The sequence below is a fragment of the Aethalodelphis obliquidens genome, unplaced genomic scaffold (genome assembly GCF_003676395.1).
Source record: "Aethalodelphis obliquidens isolate GAN/ISIS:26980383/991018 unplaced genomic scaffold, ASM367639v1 scaffold41, whole genome shotgun sequence".
Classification (NCBI taxonomy): domain Eukaryota; kingdom Metazoa; phylum Chordata; class Mammalia; order Artiodactyla; family Delphinidae; genus Aethalodelphis; species Aethalodelphis obliquidens.
Genome location: NW_020837985.1, coordinates 11,390,535 through 11,412,039, shown reverse-complemented (window position 1 = coordinate 11,412,039; position 21,505 = coordinate 11,390,535). Strand labels below are relative to the sequence as shown.

The window sequence follows — 21,505 nt, the reverse complement described above, 5'->3', positions numbered from 1 at the left end:
CACCCAGAAGCTGCCTAGTGCTTCTTTATCTAATCCTTTCTCCAGAATTATCTGCTAAAATGCAAACCTAAGCTTGTTGCTTCCTTGCTTACAAATCTCCACTCCTCTCTCCTGGTTCCTACGAGAAGAGACAGTGCACTGTAAGCTTCATCAACACGTTAAGGACCCTGAGGAAGCCTGTCTGTTTCATGCTGCAATTTCTCCGCACATGCTGTTCCCTCTTTAGGTCTTTCACTGGGAGACTCCAGGCTGAATTATCACTCCCTTCTCTGTGCTTCCCTGATAACTGATAACTTGCACGTACTCAGTGCCCACAATTATTTCTCTGCCTCCTTTCTCTCCCCCTGGTCTACAAGGTCCTTAAGAGGAAGGAACAGACCTTGTTCTCCTGTATTCTCAATGTCGGGAACACAGTAACGAATAAAGAAAGGAACTAATTAAAGACCAAGTGGCAGGAAACATAGCAATAGCTTCTCTAAGGTGAATGCGAATTGAGGAGATGTGCTAAATATTGCTAAAATGCATATTTACTCAAATAGTGTAAAAATCTGATAGGGAGACCTCACCTGAATTCTTTTTTCAAACGTTACCTATCAATCTTACATTCCCTGCCCTCAGCAAAAAAAATTTCCCAGTAAAACTCTGTATTCGGGACTTCCCTGGTGGTGCAGTGGCTAAGACCCGCGCTCCCAGTGCAGGGGACCTGGGTTCGATCCCTGGTCCAGGAACTAGAGCCCACGTACGTGTCTCAACTAAGACCTGGCACATCCAAATAAATAAATATTAAAAAAAAACCCCTCTGTATTCTATTCCTGAAAGTCAGAACATTATTAAAAAGAGTGAACAAAGATGGACAAGAAATAAATGTATATTAATAAACATTCTTGAATCATTATAAGAGACTTATTCATCAAGATCCACTTCTGAGTTTTTGTCTTCGATAAGGAAGATGTCTAAATGGAACTGACAGGGTGACCTGGACACTTGATAGGTGTCAAGGGGGGTCACGTTATGGCAAAACATGCCCTAACACAGGCAGAGGTCCTTCATCTGCCATTCCCGACCTGAAAACTCCACCGACATATGGCCCAACACCAAAGAAATCTTGCTCTGAAGAGAAAAGATTTTCTAGGATAAAGGAAACAGCATTTAATTCTATTTCTGTCACAAGTAAAATCAAGCATAAAATTTAAGCTGGGAAAAACCATTTTAAACAGAGAATTTACAAAAGTGATTTGAAAATAATGTTTAGGTTTTGAGTCCTTTTAAAAGGAGACAATTATGCTGACTACACACCACCTCACCAGGGTGAAACCTGGTCATTTCAAAATGTAAAAAGTTTTCACATAAAATAGAGTGTTAAAAGATTATTTAAGTTTATTCTTACCATGATTATTTTGAGTTTATAAAACACACACATTAGCTAAAAATAGTCTTTTGAGAAATTCATTCTTGCTGGGGTTCTGAATAATACTAATTTCCTTGCTGAGTATCAGCAACAAGGTTGTGATGAACACATCACATAACCAAGTTATTTTATAATTAAGGACAAAACCACAACATTAATAACAATGCTAAATAAGAATCTGTCCCCCATAATCACTTAAATAAGACATCATTAATTCAACAATCAAATTGCATCCCCACGTGCTGATCTATGGCTGTGAGGAGTATATTATGCAGCTTCTAGACTCATACAACTTCTTCATCTCAGTCTTTGGAGTCTGATGCCCATGTTCAAATTCCAGCTCTGCCTCTTAACTGGCTATGTGGCTTCGGGGAAATCACCTACCCTCCTTCCCCCTCAATTTTATAATCATAATCCACATCCTGGCTGTTTCCAATGGTTGTGGGAGGATTAACCAAAAAAAAATGTCTATGAAAGCTGTTTGGCACAGTTCTTGCCCAATAAAGCTAGTTCCATTTTGTTGAAGACCTGTTCCCTTTAACACTCTCAAGCTATTAGGCCAGAGAAACATCAGAGCTATCCAGGTATTTTTCTTTTGTTGAATGTGATAAATTCTTATAATGTTGTCTAAACTGTGATGTCTACATTTTCATTCTGCAAATACTAGTATTAACGACTACTGTGGTTTTTAGATAAAGGAACGGCTGACCAACAGTAGTTGTAATTCTATCCACATCTGAACACAGCTTTTAAAAACACATCTACATCAATTATTCAAAGTCTTCTCTTCTCTCAGCTTGTATCTGAGATAGAACTAGATTTATCTAGATTTGACAAGAAATACAATATAATACAATACAGAAAATAACAAAGAGGTTAACCCAGAAATCCCACAAAGGGAAGGGAAAACTTGTAAATAGAAAATTAAAGAAAATAAAATTAAACCAGAAATTCCACAAAGATGAGAAAAAGGGGGATAACTAAATTTTATTAAGCTCACATTATGTAACTCATGCTAGGGATTTTGGTATCGGTTTTGCCATCTTCCCCAGGAAGCAGGCATTTGTTGAATGCCTACTGTTCCGAGCCCTTGGGGATATCGTGTTGAACAAACAAAACAAAACGAACACCTCTGTCCTCATGGGGCTTACATTCCAGCGGGGAAGCAGACAAACATCAATGCTCACATACACAGCGCGTGACACAGGGAGAGCAAGGAGGAGCTGGAGATCTCGGACAGGCGTCCTCACAGAAAGGACCGCAGACAAACGTGAGCCAACGGAGCAGCGAGCTATGCTGGCATCTCAGGCAGAAGGAACAGCGGACAGAGGCCTGAGCGGGGGAGCGGGGGGAGAAGTGCAGGCGCCGCATCACACCTTTGGGGCTTGAAGGGAATGAGGTGCTGCTGGAGGCTCTTGTGCCTCATGCGACCTTCTGTGTCGTCCAGGTTTCTGTTTCATTGGTTTAACCTCCAGTACACTATTTCTTCCCTTAACTGTGTCTAGTCTGCAACTAAAACCATTCCGTTTTTTTTTTCAGTTCTAAAATAGCTGTTTTCTATATTTTCCAGTTGTCTGCTTAAATCATCAACTTTATCTTCTAATTCCATGATTATAAAGAGCACAGTTATTTTAAAGTTTGCGTCTGCTCTATGAATCTATCGTGGTCTGTTTTTTACTGTCTCCTCATCTTGTATGCCTGTAATTTTTGATTAATTGCAATTACATATGAAAAATTAAGAGAAATAATTTAAGGCCTACACTGTTCTATTTCTCTAGAGAGACTGTGTATCTGCTCTTAGTGGAGGACAGAAGAATTAGCAACCTGCACCCCACACAGGACTGAGATGATAAGCCTTCCTCTGGGAGTATAGCTTTTCTGGGTTCTGATCCAAAGCCTAGGGGATTAATCAGCCCCCTAAACCCAAACTTGGGGAGCCTTAAACTCCAACTATTTTGTTTTATCCTTCCCAAATTCTGGATTTCTTTTAAGGCTCAATTCAGCTTCTCAGCTACCTCTTCAGGAATTGGTAGAAGCGTTCACAGCCTTTCTCAACCAGGGTTCCACCAGAGAGTGAAGCCCGGTGCCCTAAGGTGTCCACTCTGTATAAGGTGAGTTCACGTCTCTCCTGTGCATCTAGAACAGCAGTCGTTTGTACCACCCCTGGGAAGCTCAGGAAATAATTATGCACATCATTTTCTATGTTCTGTGGGCTCTGGAACCCCAGTTGAAAAAGGCTGCCCCAAGGGAAAATCAGCCAGAAATGCTAAAAGGGTCTGACCGCTGATTCCCATCAATACCCAATATATTTGATTATTACCTATGTCCTCCACTGGAAATGCAGTCTCCCTGAGAACAGGGGCTTCGCCTACCTTGTTTACTACTGTGTCCCCAGTGCCTGGCACAAGAAAGCATTCAATAAGCACTTCCTGAATGGATGCCTGGCTGGCACTGACGGATTTATATGGGTTCACTCATCCTTCCAAGTGTTCTTATTGTGACTGGCCAGGAGAGAGGTAGCAAGTGCTTCCAGTCCCGTGACAAAAGGGAAGGGGCTCCTGGCCCACCTAGGTGCACACCTAATTCATGGTGCAGAGGTTTCTCCACAATGAAAACATCAACTATCAGGGTTTCATAATGTTAGTATTAAGATTACTCCTTGCTCAGCTTTGAGACTCACCCAGAAACCTTCAGATTCTCATCTGGTTTAACAGCAGAGGGACCAGATGTGCTGAAGGTTTGTTCGGCTTGAACAAATCTGCTTGAAGGAAGACGTGCTGTTCTGTTATAAACAAGAGTATCTGGTCTGTCTAATACAATGTGTTTAATACACAGACCGATCACATTTTTAAACTTTTTATTCAAGCATAAAATAATTCATAGAAAGGTACAAATCCTAAGTGCACAGCTTAGTGAATTTTCACCAAGTGAGCACAACTATGTAACCAGCACCCGGATCAAGAAAGGCAACATCAACAGCCCCCAGCAGCTCCCCTTGTGCTCACCCTCAGTTATTATTATCTCCCCCACAAAGGAACGCCATCCTGACTTTCAACACCACCAGGGAGGTTAACTTGCTTTCGAGCTTCACAGAGATGGAATCAGAGTGGCTACCCCTTCGTGCCAGGTTTCTTTCCGTGAACTGCGTGCCCGTGAGATCTGTCCACGGTGCTGCAGGCAGCAACCCCTGGTTCCTTCTCGCTGTGTGAAAACTTGGTCTGTATGGTTGTACTACCACTTCTTTATCCACCCCAGTTATGAACACTTTGCTTCTCTCTAGTTTTGCCTGCATGCCTCTTCCGCACGTCTTGTCTCTGTTGAGTGGTTCCCAGAGCAGAATCCCTGGCTCCTGGGGAGGCACGTTTTCAGCTTTAACACGTGGTACAAACGTTCTTCCAAAGCAGTTGTATCGACTTACATTCCCACACCAGTGGATGAGAATTCCTATAGCACCCCATTCCAGCTAACACTTGAAACTATCTTTTTAACTTTAATCTTCCTGGTGGGTGTGAATAGTACTGTATATTTTGTCTTTCATATTTAATGTTTGGGGCACAGCTAGCCCTGAAAGATGGAGCAATACTGGTAAACTGAAGAACTAAATATTACTTTTAATGTGCCAGGCACTATTCTAAATACTTTCCATATGTTAATTTACCTAATCTTCCTAACAACCCCATGTGATAAGCACTAATATTTCCATTTACAGATAAGGAATCGAGGCACAGAGCAGTTAAGCAACTTACCTAAGGTCACACAGCAATTAAAGGCACAGCAAGGATTTCAAACTAGTGAGTTCGGCTCCCGACTTTGCTTTTAACCACAGATATTCTGCCTGACCCTATAAAATGGAGGGTCAGACCCTGTACCTTAATGAACTCCCCAAGATAATGTCACACTATGAGGACATATCGAGATGGCCAGCTGGTCTTCCACTTGTATCACCCAACCTGATGATGTGGCTTTGCTTTAAACTGCTTTAGCCCTAAAGTATCGTTCAAGATTCCATGTACTGTTATGTACCTCAGCTCTATTCTACCTGTGAACAAACTGAATAGAATAAAAATAAAGGTATAAATAAAAAGACGCTAGTAAACCTCATCAGTACTGTACCAGCAACGTTCCGGCTGTCCCTGCACATGCCTGCACCTGCATGTGCCTATGCCTTTGAATGTCACGTGAGCCTTCATGCACCGCCCCCCAGCTCTCCCTGTCTGAGTGCTGCCAGCCCCTTTTCCTGTTTGGTTTATACAGTTTCCTCTGGAAAGTCTTCCCACGTTCCATCAAGCAGTTAGCCTTCCTTTCTCCGTCCTCCCTAAACACTCTGTATGTAAGTCAATTGCAGGTGTTCCTCTCCTGAATAATCACTGGGCTTTGTTTCTGAATCAAGAAATCAAACATTGATTACTTACTCAATCCTGGGCTCTGTGGATAAAAAGGGATGGCCCCTATCATCAGCTTAAAATATAATGGGAAACAGTAAGACCAATAAAGGTGCGATCACATCACTCTAAGGTAAGTACCCTAAATAGGATGTACACACGTGGATCCAAATAATGACCACCTGACGCTTCCAGGGGATTGTGAAAGGCTTCAAAGTGAGGGTGATAACTGTTCCTTCGTAGACTCTGGTCTACTTGCAGGCGAGGACTGAGTTCTACACATGCTGGTGAAAAGCTCAAGGAAAACAATAAAACGAAGATGGCAGGTTCTTGTGGGAAATCCACTGCAACAGAGGACTAGTCTAGTGGTTCTCAAGTTCCTCCCGGCCTCTGCCCTGATCCACCCAAGGGATGTGACACGCCCCTCACATTAGCTCAACTACGATCGCTCGCTCACCTTACTTGGATGGGTAAGCCTAGTTAGGGAGGCAGAATCTGCTTTCCATGCCTTAGAGACATTGCCACTTCAGAGTCCTCTACTCCCTTATTAATAAAGCACATTTTGGGGGGTTGTTTTTGCTTAAAGGAGGAAAAACAAAAACAAAATCCCTTCATATTCACAACTTTAAAATCTGAAATTATTTCCTAAAGTTTTACATTTCTATAAAAGAGGTCAACTTTTCAAGCAATTTAGGAAAGAGACAGACTCGTGAAGCTCCTGATAGACATTTCAAGTAAACTGCACACTGCTCTTATTCTTGCTTCTGGTAAAATGGATATAAAAAATTACAGAACCTTCATCTTTTTATCTAAAATAAAAATTTTAGATAAATTTTTATCTAGGCTTTTCAATCCACATTTAAAATGCATTTTCATAAATAACCTTTTCACAATCTGTAACTCTGTTTTAATTAAATTTCTCACTGTGGAAAACAAGATAATTGAAGCAGTTTAGAGATTACTTGTCAAAAAAATTACGCCAGCAGTCACTGCAATGGGAAAATTTGCCGTTAGTACAACTCTCATCTGGACCGAAACTCCCAGACTAGTCATACAATTAAAACTTCAGGTGAGCTCTCAGAAGAATGACAAGGAATGTGACTTCCCTGAGTCTTTAAGCAAAGTCTACATTACAGAATTACGTGTACATTTTAAAGATATATTTGGTTTTCCCCTACAGGCTTTCACTGATGTTCCTAGCTGACAAAATTTCAGAGGAGTTTATTCTTAGGGCCGACGGAGAAATGGTGGTCCCCGCGGAGCCATTTTATAGACAAGGACACTGTTGATGGTGGTAGCAGCGTTTTTCTTGAGATAAGTTTCTTTTCCTACAGCTTTAATGAGTCTGATGCTGGAGAACAGGCAGGAAAGGCATGTCTTTGTGTACAAACACAAGGTATAGATTTCTGCTCCCATTTAAACTCTGACCCTTCACACTTGCGTTAGGTTAACCAATGGCAGAAGTCCTATGAGGACACACCCTCCAGTAGTTGCAGAAGGACTAGTAAAACCAGCTACTAACCAATCATGGGCCTCGTGTTCTAACTTTCGCATAGGAATCCTCATGTCTGAAGTGATTAAATAATTTTTCCCATTCACTTGTCAGTTTCTCTGTCCACAAACAGAGTTTTAAATTAGATGAAACTGACTTGTCCAGGAAGCACCAGATCTTGGTTAAGAGCGTGGGCTCTGGAGCCAGACTGCTGGGCCTTAAATCCTAGCTCTGCCCCAAGCAGTTGTATGACTTCTAGAAAGTACTGATATCTCATGTGGTGTTTTAAGGATATGACAGATCCACGTAAAGCGCTGAGGAAAGTGCTGGTTAAGAAAAATAAGGGCATGTGGGTTTCATTACTTACTAGAAGTGTGGTTTGGGAAAAATTAGTTAATCTCTCTAAATGGTCTGGTGATCATGTTTACCTCACAGGACTGAAGTGAGGATTGAATAAGATGATACAGGAGGAGTGCGCGGCACACTAATATGTTCTATAAAGTAAATACCCAACAAGCGGCAGCTGCCTTTTCTTCCATCAGCTTCTAAAAGTTGCAGAGTGCACTGTTTTCCTGTGGTTACGGAATCAGAAAAATATGAGAGGACTAAAACAGTCAGGAGAACACTGTCCTGCACTCTTGTGATCGCTTCCAAATGAAGCCATCTCCTTCAGATACTGTCCTTCCAAACATATAATAAATTAAAGCAGCAACTTCTGACCTTAAGACTGAAGTGGATGATTTTACAAAGAAGCACCTAGAAAGCTCAGGATCCTCTTCAGTCAGTCAGACAGACCAGATAAGGGCATCAACCTGGAAGAAAGGTCCATGGCTAGGGATGCCTCCGCTATACAGTTACGATTGTGTCTCCGGCTCTGGTTCTTATACTCTTTCCTCACTTATTTTCTCACTTCTTCTAGGTCATAAACACTACACAAGCTAGAACATTGTGAATAAAAGCTTTAGACCCCGGGTTAGGGAACCTGGGATCCAATCTCAGTTCACCCACTTCTCATCCCGCAGGCCACTGGACGGGATGTCCACCCTTGCACAGTGCAGGCTGGGTCATCCCGTGTGTCTGTGGCTTAGTGACCTTCCTTCCTTCCTCCTGTCTAGGAGAAGACACCACCCGGCAGCACTGTGAGGGGCTGGGGCAGCAGTGTACGGGGAAGCACGGGGGGACCATGTGCTCCAATGCACACCACATCCCCCGTGGGGAGGCCCTGATCGGAGGATCTGAAGAGAAAAGCGCCTGGTGCTCTAGTCAGATGTACTTGGCTCTGCTACTTCCTACGGCCCAGCAGCCTCAAGGAGCCTGCACATCCTTCTCTAAAACGTGTAAAACTCCTTCGTGTGCCCAGCCATCCCCTGCCTCGCTCAAGTAGGCACTGCCACACCAGATGGGGTGGTTTCAGGACAATTCCACATTCTGTTCAGTAAACATCATACAGCTGGATAATCAGAGCATTTTAAGTACCTGAGAGAGCTTTCATATTCTGATGAACTCCTACGACTTCATCTAGAACGCCCCACTGTACGTATGTTTAAAGGTGATTAACCCATCAGCTCACGCTCAAAAGCTTAGAATGATTACACAATATTAAGATATCAAGGGATATTAGTGAATGGTAAATACCTCCCATGAATAGAAGGCTGATGCAACCATAATTAAATGAGTTAAAAAATAATATGATTAAAATTTCTAAGACAATTCTAGTTTATACATCTTGAAAGGTGAGTTTGCATTTAAAAAAGGATCTCACTTTTAAAATTATTTTTCAAAACTTGTTTCAGAATTCAAAACATTCAGAGCCACTCACCTTTAGCTTGTTTCTCTCATGAGAATGTTTGCTTTGTTTATTTTGTGACTTTCCTTTCAATATCAAGATTTCTATTTGATGAAAATACAATTTCTTATTAAAAGAACATGTTTAGGGTGAGTGGAAACTACGTAAGTTTCAGAAAACAACCAATTATAGAATTTTAAAGTTGGAAAAGAGGTTAGAACAGCATCTGGTCTAACCTGCTGATTTATAGGTAAAGTACCATCACCTGCACTTTGCAGATGAAGAAACTAAAAAGGTTAAATAGTTTACAAAAGAAAAAAAGTAGACGTCATACAGACAATAAGGAGGATTAGAAACCAAGTATTTTACATCTCAGAATAATAACCTCTTTATTAAACTGCATTGTCTTTCCTATTTATTAGGTCATTAAATGTCTGCTAAAATTGGCTTTAATTTTATTTCACTAAGTATGTTTAACAAGGCACACGACACACGGAATGACAGAATTAGTTGGCATTAATAAAAGCCATCCTCCATATGTTTATTTAGTATCTCCAAAATGTCAGGCCCTGTGATAGGCTCTGGGCAAACTAAGATTTAAAAAAAAAAAAAAAAGACATAGTTCCTGCCCTGAAGATATCCAGCCTACAGGGGACAAAGACAAGTAAGCAGACACTGAGGCAGGCACCACGTGCACCCAGGGCTGCCTGAGTAGGACCAGGAAGGCTTCACAGCTGAAGAATAAATAGTAAAAAGAATTGGTAGGGACAGAACTAAAAAAGGCATTAGAAGAGAAGCAATAGTACATACACAGATAGCCACACAGTCCTGGTATGTTGAAGGAACTGCAGTATAGGTACTGATTGAAATAAAATGATGATGTGGGGAGAGCAGGGGGTTAAGAGGCTGAAGAGGGTAGTCAAGAAAGCCTTCAGACATCACTCAGCAGAATCTCGACTTTATCCTCCTAAACTTCTCAACTAGCTCTTACGTTCTGGGGCTGGCGGGGCAGTAGCATCATCAGACTTTAGATACCAGAAAGTATACCAGAAGTAATATGAGTAATACATCATTTAAGGGAAGGACCCAGGGTTAGGGCAGGACAACAAGCAAAGGTGGGACTAGGGAGGCTAAGGCAATCATCTGTCCGTGTGTCTGTCCATCCATCTAAACCACCAGCGTTAGAGGGCAGACAGCAGAAGCAAGAAGAACTACAATCCTGCAGCCTGTGGAAAAAAACCCACATTCACAGAAAGATAGACAAGATGAAAAGGCAGAGGGCTACGTACCAGATGAAGGAACAAGATAAAACCCCAGAAAAACAATCAAATGAAGTGGAGACAGGCTACCTTCCAGAAAAAGAATTCAGAATAATGATAGCGAAGATGATCCAGGACCTCGGGAAAAGAATGGAGGCAAAGATCGAGAAGATGCAAGAAATGTTTAACAAAGACCTAGAAGAATTACAGAACAAAGAAACAGAGATGAACAATACAATAACTGAAATGAAAACTACACTAGAAGGAATCAATAGCAGAATAACTGAGGCAGAAGAACGGATAAGTGACCTGGAAGACAGAACGGTGGAATTCACTGCTGTGGAACAGAATAAAGATAAAAGAATGAAAAGAAGTGAAGACAGCCTAAGAGACCTCTGGGACAACATTAAATGCAACAACATTCGCATTATAGGGTCCCAGAAGGAGAAGAGAGAGAGAAAGGACCCGAGAAAATATTTGAAGAGATTATAGTAGAAAAATTCCCTAACATGGGAAAGGAAATGGCCAGCCAAGTCCAGGAAGTGCAGAGAGTCCGATACAGGAATAAACCCAAGGAGAAACACGCCGAGACACATAGTAATCAAACTGGCAAAAATTAAAGACAAAGAAAAATTATTGAAAGCAGCAAGGGAAAAACAACATATAACATACAAGGGAACTCCCATAAGGTTAACAGCTGATTTCTCAGCAGAAACTCTACAAGCCAGAAGGGAGTGGCATGATATATACTTAAAGTGATGAAAGGGAAGAACCTACAACCAAGACTACTCTACCTGGCAAGGATCTCATTCAGATTCGATGGAGAAATCAAAAGCTTTATAAGCAAAAGCTTTACAAGCAAAAGCTAAGAGAATTCAGCACCACCAAACCAGCTCTACAACAAACAAATGCTAAAGGATCTTCTCTAAGTGGGAAACACAAGAGTAGAAAAGGACCTACAAAAACAAACCCAAAACAATTAAGAAAATGGTCATAGGAGCATACATATCAATAATTACCTTAAACGTGAATGGACTAAATGCTCCAACCAAAAGACACAGGCTTGCTGAATGGATACAAAAACAAGACCCATATATATGCTGTCTACAAGAGACCCACTTCAGACCTAGGGACACATACTGACTGAAAGTGAGGAGATGGAAAAAGATATTCCATGCAACTGGAAATCAAAAGAAAGCTGGAGTAGCAATACTCATATCAGATAAAATAGACCTTAAAATAAAGAACGTTACAAGAGATAAGGAAGGACACTACACAATGATCAAGGGATCAATCCAAGAAGAAGATATAACGATTATAAATATATATGCACCCAACACAGGAGCACCTCAATACATAAGGCAACTGCTAACAGCTATAAAAGAGGAAATCGAAAGCAACACAGTAATACTGGGGGACTTTAACACCTCACTTACACCAATGGACAGATCATCCAAAGTGAAAATAAATAAGGAAACAGAAGCTTTAAATGACACAATAGACCAGAGAGATTTAATTGATATTTATAGGACATTCCATCCAAAAACAGCAGATTACACTTTCTTCTCAAGTGCGCATGGAACATTCTCCAGGATAGATCACATCTTGGGTCACAAATCAAGCCTCAGTAAATTTAAGAAAATTGAAATCGTATCAAGCATCTTTTCTGACCACAAGGCTATGAGACTAGAAATGAATTACAGGGAAAAAAACGTAAGAAAGACAAACACATGGAAGCTAAACAATATGTTACTAAATAACCAAGAGGTCACTGAAGAAATCAAAGAGGAAATCAAAAAATACCGAGAGACAAATGACAATGAAAACACGATGATCCAAAACCTATGGGATGCAGAAAAATCTGTTCTAAGAGGGAAGTTTATAGCTATACAAGCCTACCTCAAGAAACAAGAAAAATCTCAAATAAACCATCTAACCTTACACCTAAAGGAACCAGAGAAAGAAGAATAAACAAAACCCGAAGTTAGAAGAAGGAAAGAAATCATAAAGATCAGAGCAGAAATAAATGACATACAAACAAAGAAAACAATAGCAAAGATCAATAAAACTAAAAGCTGGTTCTTTGAGAAGATAAACAAAATTGATAAACCATTAGCCAGACTCATGAAGAAAAAGAGAGAGAGGACTCAAATCAATAGAATTAGAAATGAAAAAGGAGAAGTTATAATGGACACCACAGAAATACAAAGCATCATAAGAGACTACTACAAGCAACACTATGCCAATAAAATGGACAACCTTGAAGAAATGGACAAATTCTTAGAAAGGTATAACCTTCCAAGACTGAACCAGGAAGAAATAGAAAATATGAACAAACCAATCACAAGTAATGAAATTGCAACTGTGATTAAAAATCTTCCAACAAAAGTCCAGGACCATATGGCTTCACAGGTGAATTCTTCAAACATTTAGAGAAGAGCTAACACCCAACCTTCTCAAACTCTTCCAAAAAACTGCAGAGGAAGGAACACTCCTACACTCATTCTATGAGGCCACCATCACCCCGATACCAAAACCAGACAAAGATACCACAAAAAAAGAAAATTACAGACCGGGATCACTGATGAACATAGATGCAAAAATCCTCAACAGAATACTAGTAAACAGAATCCAACAACACATTAAAAGGATCATACACCATGATCAAGTGGGATTTATCCCAGGGATGCAACGATTCTTCAATATACGCAAATCAATCGATGTGATACACCATATTAATAAACTGAAGAATAAAAACCATGTGACCATCTCAATAGATGCAGAAAAGGCTGTTGACAAAATTCAACACCCATTTATGATAAAAACTCTCCAGAAAGTGGGCACAGAGGGAACCTAGCTCAACATAATAAAGGCCATATATGACAAACCCACAGTAAATATCATTCTCAACGGTGAGAAACTGAAAGCATTTCCTGTAAGATCAGGAACAAGACAAGGATGTCCACTGTCACCACTATTATTCAACATAGTTTTGGAAGTCCTAGCCATGGCAATCAGAGAAGAAAAAGAAATAAAAGGAATACAAATTGGAAAAGAAGAAGTAAAACTGTCACTGTTTGCAGATGACGTGATACTATACATAGGGAATCCTAACGATGCCACCAGAAACCTACTAGAGCTAATCAATCAATCTGGTAAAGTTGCAGGATACAAAATTAATGCACAGAAATCTCTTGCATTCCTATACACTACTGATGAAAAATCTGAAAGGGAAATTAAGGAAACACTCCCATTTACCATTGCAACAAAAGGAATAAGATACCTAGGAATAAAGCTACCTAGGGAGACAAAAGACCTGTATGCAGGAAACTATAAGACACTGATGAAAGAAATTAAAGATGATACCAACAGATGGAGAGATATACCATGTTCTTGGACTGGAAGAATCAATATTGTGAAAATGACTATACTACCCAAAGCAATCTACAGATTCAAGGCAATCTCTATCAAATTACCAATGGCATTTTTTACGGAACTACAACAAAAAATCTTAAAATTTGTATGTTGACACAAAAGACACCGAATAGCCAAAGCAGTCTTGGGGGAAAAAAACGGAGCTGGAGGAATCAAACTCCCTGACTTCAGGCTATACTACAAAGCTCCAGTAATCAAGACAATATGGTACTGGCACAAAAACAGAAACATAGATCAGTGGAACAAGATAGAAAGCTCAGAGATAAACCCACGCACCTATGGTCAACTAATCTATGACAAAGGAGGCAAGGATATACAATGGAGAAAAGACAGTCTCTTCAATAAGTGGTGCTGGGAAAACTGGACAGCTACATGTAAAAGAATGAAATTAGAACACTCCGTAACAGCATACACATAAATAAACTCAAAACGGATTAGAGACCTAAATTTAAGACCGGATACTATAAAACTCTTAGAGGAAAACATATGAAGAACACTCTTTGACCTAAATCACAGCAAGATCTTTTTTGATCCACCTCCTAGAGTAATGGAAATAACAACAAAAATAAACAAATGGGACCTAATGAAACTTCAAAGCTTTTGCAAAGCAAAGCAAACCATAAACAAGACAAAAAGACAACCCTCAGAATGGGAGAAAATATTTGCAAACAAATCAACGGACAAAGGATTAATCTCCAAAATATATAAACCGCTCATGCAGCTCAATATGAAAAAAACAGACAACCTAATCCGAAAATGGGCAGAAGACCTAAATAGATATCTCTCCAAAGAAGACATACAGATGGCCAAGAAGCACATGAAAAGCTGCTCAACATCACTAATTATTAGAGAAATGCAAATCAAAACTATAGTTAGGTATCACCTCACACCAGTCAGAATGGGCATCATCAGAAAATCTACAAACAACAGATGCTGGAGGGGGTGTGGAGAAAAGGGAACCCTCTTGCACTGTTGGTGGGAATGTAAATTGATATGGCCACTATGGAGAACAGTATGGAGGTTCCTTAAAAAACTAAAAATAGAACTACCAGATGACCCAACAATCCCACTACTGGGCATATACCCAGAGAAAACCATAACTCAAAAAGACAGATGCACCCCAATGTTCACTGCAGCACTATTTACAATAGCCAGGTCATGGAAGCAACTTAAATGCCCATTGACAGACGAATGGATAAAGAAGATGTGGTACATATATACAATGGAATATTGCTCAGCCATAAAAAGGAACGAAATTGGGTCATTTGTAGAGACATGGATGGATCTAGAGACTGTCATACAGAGTGAAGTAAGTTATAAAGAGAAAAACAAGTATCGTATATTAACACATATATGTGGAACCTAGAAAAATGGTACAGATGATCTGGTTTGCAGGGCAGAAATTGAGACACAGATGCAGAGAACAAACGTATGGACACCAAGGAGGGAAAGCGGTGGTGGGTGGTGGTGGTGGTGGTGGTGGTGTACTGAATTGGGAGATTGGGACCGACATGTCGACACTGATGTGTATAAAACGGATGACTAATAAGAACGTGCTGTATAAAAAAATAAATAAAATTAAATTTAAAAATTAATAAAAAGAAATAAACAACGAGCATTTACTGAGGGACTACTATATGTTAGGTGGTAGTATAAAAGAATAAACAAAGACTTAAAGTTAGCGAGAAGTCTGACGTGAAAACGATATACAAACAAGTAACTACCAATTGTGGAAAGTGCAGGCACTGTGAGAGGCCATCATCAGAGCACAGGAGTTGGACACGGGGAAGTTGGCAAGAATATTTTCTAAGACGCAGGAGGACAAGCGTCTTCCCTAAAGCAGCTGTGACGTAGATTAACTGGAGATCAAACAGTTATTCATGAAGAAGTGAGCCGTGTTTACCGTGTGAATGCAGGGAATGACGATGAACGAACGAGATCCTGGGCACCTGGGTTCATGGAGATGCTGCTCCCTCAACAAGGGTCCTGGGAGGAACAAGGCCCCTGCGGGCCACACCACAGCCTGCACAAAGCTGCGGGCCTGTACGGAGGGACTCAGGAAGGGGCCCTAGAGAGAGCTCGGAGGAGCGGCAGATCTAGTAGTCACTAACACACAAATGTCACGTGAAATGACGGCAATGGACAAGAGTTTTCAGAGACAGTAAAATAAAACAACCAGGCTGAGTGTTTGGGGAACACGCAGCTACAGTCGTCCCTCGGTATACACGAGCGATTGGTTCCAGGACCCCCTCGGAACCAAAATCCACAGACGCTCAAGTTCCTATATAAACCGGATATGTAGTTATATCTGCATATAACCTACACATCCTCCCTTGTATTCTAAATCATCTCCAGATTATTTATAATAACTAATACAATGTAAATACTATTTAAATAGTTGTAAATACAATGTAAATACTATGTAAATAGTGGCCTGCATGGGGCAAATTCAAGTTTTGCTTCCATTTTGGAACTTTATGGAACTCTTTAAAAAATATTTTCCGTTTATGGTTGGTTGAATCCGCAGATGCCCAACTTGCAGATAATGGAGGGCCGAGTGTACTTTGCTTGTGTGTTTTCTTTGTATGTGGAGCCTAAAGCAATTTATAAAAAATGACTTCACTTTAGAAATTCATATGTAAGTTGGGCTCGGCCAGCAAGCATCAAACATGTCCTTTTGTGTAATTACAACGACGTTTTGAATTGCTAAAGTGCTCTCATTGAATATATTCTGGTTACACTAATTATTTGTCAGCTATTTAATTATTTGGACATAAGTAATGAATGAATGTCATTCTGGGAAAGAGGTGCTGCTTATTCTCGAAAAAGAGATGTGAAGTTACTGTAATTATATCTAATTTTACTAAGTTAAAAGTGGAGCAGAAGGTCCCAGTTTGTACTCAAATGGTTGAAAACACATCCATTATCTGTTTTCTTCCTTTTTGGAAAAAAGCTAATCGTGTTGAATTGCCTTGTATTCTTAGAGTTATTCTCTGAAGACTAGTGTTCATGGAGCGGTGGTGAGCCTATACTATTCAAATGGCTACTGTGTGTTACATGTACTTTTGTGATAATAACGTTTCTCACAGTGGAACAGATTTGCTAACAGATGTTCTTCTCAATGACACATACTCAGGGAATATTCTGTGACAGTGACTCCGATGAAGAACAGCTGGCTCAGATGACATTGTAAATGATCAAGTTATCTTCACCAACTCACCTTGAGAAAAATCAGTCCAATTTCAATAGGCACAACATTCCAACAAGAAAATACCTTTAAGTTATCAGGTTTTCTTGCTTGGGCTAATAGGGAACATTTTTATAATGGGCAGATTATAACTATTTACTAAAAATAATATTAACATATACCATACACTGAGTTTTTTCTTGGGCCTAAAGCTGTATTGAAATACCTTCATTTTAGTATACATAATCTGAAGAACACTGAGTATTTTAAGGGCTGAAATGTATACTTTCTCAAAAAAGCACCAGTTGTGGCAGGATTTGAAAGAACAGGTTTCATCCCCTTTTTTGTTTAAATAAGCAACTGATATGATTTCTTTGCATCTTTTATTCTGGAAATAATGGCCTCAGATACTAAATGTTAAATCAGAGTTAAAATAAGTAAACTGAATTGGTTAGATATAACCAACAAGTTCTATAGAAACAGCACATTTATTACGACAAATGTATTTCAAGGAAATCATTAAAAATTGTATTTTTGAGTTCCAAAGGAATGACAAGCCTTTTTTAGAGATACAGATGCTCGGAAATTCTTAAACAGTGAAAGCGCTATTTCATTTTTTTTTTTTTTTTTGCCTATCAATGTAATAATGCTTTGCTTATTATTATTTTTTAAATCCTAACCCATCCCATTCTTCCTAATGGTTCTCAGTTTCCATTTTCCTACTTAAGGTAGCTTTTAACCAGAGAATTATTAAACTGCAAGGGACCACAGTGGTTACATAATCTCCTGCCATCCTTTGCTGCACTCCTGATGACAGCAGGGTACAGGATCTGCTGCACTTTCCCCAAAGGTGAGGAGATCTTATCAACTCAGCTCGCAGAGTGCTGGTTTCAAACAAGCACAGGCTGTTCAAGATAGAATACAGGCCTTGCGTCGTGAATCCCACATCTGCCCCTTCTGTATCATCCTTGTGACGTGAGGAAGACACTAACTTCCCACACTTGAAATTCTCACCTGTACAATAGGATCACAATATCTCCTCTCTGAGTGGCTGTGAGAACAACATGACATGACATATAAGAAAGTGCCTCATGGAGAGCAGTTTCTCATTAAATGTTACGTCCTTCTTGAAAGTTCATTCTCATACTGAGATCAGACTTATAACGCACGACTCCGTTATTTTCAGGAGCTACACAGAATCGGTCTTACGTCTTTGTAACCTGCAACTGCCCTCTGAGCACAAGAATAAGGAAGGGAAGATCTTTGTTCAAATGCCAACTATCATATTCTTCCCACGGGATGGTTACAGTAACTGACTTAGAAAAGATCAATGGCAACCTTCGTTAGGAAAACTTACCTGGTCCCTGTGCCGGGTTGTCTAGTCCAGTAAACATTTACTAACTGCTTGCAATGTGCCAGAAACTAGGCTAGTGGCTAGAGACTAATTACGAGACACAGTGTCTTTCCTGACAAGTCTACAATCTTCTGAGAAACAGACGCATACTAAGTGAAGATTGCACTACGCAGCGACATGCTAATAAGTTAGATATAAACCGCTAAGTGACTGAAAACGACAAAGCACACAGGAGGCATTTGGGGTGGGTTCTCCACAGGCGGCAATTTTTAAAAACTCGGTCTTGAGAATATTCATCCATTCAGCAAACATGTACTAAGGACCGACTATGTGCCAGCACGTTATACTAGGTGCTGAGAATATAAAGGTGGGTGCAGGGGTGGGGTCGGGGGTCCCTACTCCCATGGAGTTTACAGTCTAATTTATGATTATTCCAGTCCAATGGAATAGGTATTTTAGTAGACTCTAAGAAGACCAGCTTCAACTTTCCCACTTGCCACGTGAATGAGTAACCATTCTTGGCGGAGGGGGGTTCCAGGACCCAGGCTAAGTTGGGTATTTTGTAGTATACCCACATGATCTAAAATCCTAGAAATAAGCAAATAAACAAAATAATTTTTTAAAGGTTTTCTTTCCCCTTCCCATGCTGCAAAGCTAAGCGTACAGTGCGAGTAATCTTTAGAATCTCAAACGGTTAAGACGAATGGCAAATGCTAAGCAAGACAGCCAACGTGGCCGTCTGTGATTTGAAGGCAACGCTGTGGTGTGGCAGAATGAGTACGAGCTGTGCTGGAAATGCAGCCTCAGGGACAACGCGCGCCTGGGAAGGGCCAGGCGTGAGTGTGGGCTCACGCGATGCAGGCTGCCTTTCTGCTTAGAGCCCTCCAGCCCTCGTCTGCTAATGACAGGACACATATTCTTCTGCACGGCCACCATCCCACTAGCCGCGGTAGTGGATGGGAAGGGGTGTTATTAACTCAACAGAATACTTTGCAAATCGACTGTTTTCAGGCCTTTGCCATCACATATCAATAAAACTCAGAGCTAAACACAGAAAAACCAAGTGCCTTGAATTTCTCTTCCTTTTGCTCCCCTCGACTTTAACCTTTCAAGAAATTTTTATTTGTATTCATCTAATTTCATTCAAGACTCACCGGGGTATACACACTGAGACAGAGGATGTGTGTGTCTGGTTCACACTGTAGGAGTTCAATCGATCTTTGCTGAGTGGAAAGATGAATTAATGTATGGAAAGAAGGCACTAGCTCTTTCTGAGACGGGTGGATTGGTGGATTTAGCCAAAAAAAGCTAAGTACCTTGCCTGACTCGTACCATGTTTATAGCACAGGGGGGCCTAGGATCCAGGTTTCCCACACCCCCTGCCTTGGCGATTACGGCGACACCACCCAGCCACATCTACAGCACCCAAACCTGAGAGAACTCAAGGCAGGCCGAGGTGGGAAAAAGCGGACACCGGGCCACCTCAGAGGAATTTCACAACGTTTCCTTTCCCTCAGTCTCTGCTACTCTCATGAGACTCGGTCTTTGTGGATGAATTTGAGGCACCACTGCCAGCTTGCTAAGAACACTAGTAAACAGGACCACGTCCAGCTGTAAAGAACACAGAGCCGAGACACAGACACAGCCTTCCCCAAGCGAACAGCCCGATGGTGAAGCTGCCCACATGGCACTGATTTTCAGAATATAATTCGCTGAGCTCCCAGCGTGCGCTCTGCCAGTGCAAAGGGGTGCAGCTCTCCGTCCCTGCCCCGCCAGCGGCCACAGTCACGTGGGAGACTGCAGTGATGCTCAACTGGCCAGCTCTTGCCTCCCATGAGCTGCCCTAGTAACAGCTGACCTAAGTCTGCAAGGACAGACAGGAAACAGTCGGATGAGGGGGAGGAGGACTCGAGGCCGAGGCTGCTACACGAGGAAAGTTCTGGACGCCTAAGAGGACACAGCCCATTTAGGGAATTATAAGAAGTGCAGTACGACCAGGACGAAGACTCAGCTCCTTCGGTGGCTGCAGATGACACTGAAGAAGTTGTCTGTGGCCCAGGGATTACTGCAAGTTCCAGAAACTGTGCCAAGAGGTGCTGAGTTCCTAGCAGGAGACCTCCATTAAAGGGAGACATGGAAGCCTACTGGTTCTGGCATTTCAGGCCTGTCACTGCTTCCCCCTTCTTTGACAACAGTTCATATACTCTTTCTTTAATACTTTCAATTACTAATACGAAACATCTATCCAGTACTCATCTTCCTCATTTATGTTAACCAGAAAGTTACAGTAAGAATCCCAGGGGTTCTGTATTCTTGGTAAAGATTCTGCCCTCCCCACCCCCTGCCGCCCATTTTCCATGGATGTATTTTCTTTCTCTTATGCTAAATAAGTCTATGAACCATATCAAAGAATTATGGAATGATAAATGGAAAAACTGATAATCCATTAATTAAAAAAACTGGGAACTTTTATTTTCTTCACTGAAAAGAATTTCCACTAAGAATCGGTATTCAGCAGCACAGCTTAAGAGGAAACGCTTAAGGGTAAAAACAGCTTGGTGTACGTAGGCAACTGCTTTTTGAATGACTGCATCACTCAGAGGCAACCTGCAGAGGACGGTGGCCGAATGCTACGCTACACGCCTGGGGGTCTTGCCCGCACGCCTCCTTGACCCTGGTCCTGAACCTCGCCACCACCCAAACTCATCTTCCATATCTGAGGTTTAAGTTATTTGACGAAAGAGGTTACTTCTTTCACATTTTCTGTGCCTCTGGTACCAAGTACTTATTTAGCACTCAATAAACGTTTGCTAAAGAGCTAAAGCCAGGTGAGGGATACCGGTCACAACACCCGACGCTATGTCTGGGTCACAGATCATCAGAACACCTCCACTTACATAATCTCCATAGGTCTCTTGTGTCGGGGGCGGCGGTGGAGGTCTGTACCCAGTTGGGGGGACGCCTCTTGCTCTGGGAGTGAGAAGTCCTCTTCCTCGACTCACTGGCCCTCGGGTGGAAAGGATTCCTCTGGAAGTCGGCGTCCCTCGCGGTACCCCGACTCCCACTGGCCGGGCCGCGACTCCTCCCCTCCCCCTGCAAGCAAAAGGGTCAAATTAGCAATACTCGTGGTATTCTCTAGCATTCCACTGTGCGCATGCATTTATACCTCACAAAAATCGGTGTCCCGTAATTCTGTAAAAAG

The 21,505-nt window shown here is 41.2% G+C and overlaps 1 protein-coding gene across 13 annotated transcripts in view; it reads right to left on the bottom strand.

The window, feature by feature from the left end:
* The window catches only part of KHDRBS3 (KH RNA binding domain containing, signal transduction associated 3), a 210,314-nt gene that overhangs the window by 66,770 nt on the left and 122,039 nt on the right, over positions 1-21,505 (bottom strand). For 8 of the 13 annotated variants that reach the window (XR_003438398.1, XR_003438397.1, XM_027132538.1 and 5 more), the window contains one exon: positions 21,201-21,396. The exons of the other annotated variants lie outside the window; for them this stretch is intronic. Coding sequence is in view for 6 of the 8 variants with exons in the window: in XM_027132538.1 (XP_026988339.1) it covers positions 21,201-21,396 (196 nt within the window). In the remaining 2 variants the exon portion in view is untranslated. The remainder of the gene's footprint in view (positions 1-21,200; positions 21,397-21,505) is intronic. 13 annotated transcript variants of the gene reach the window in all.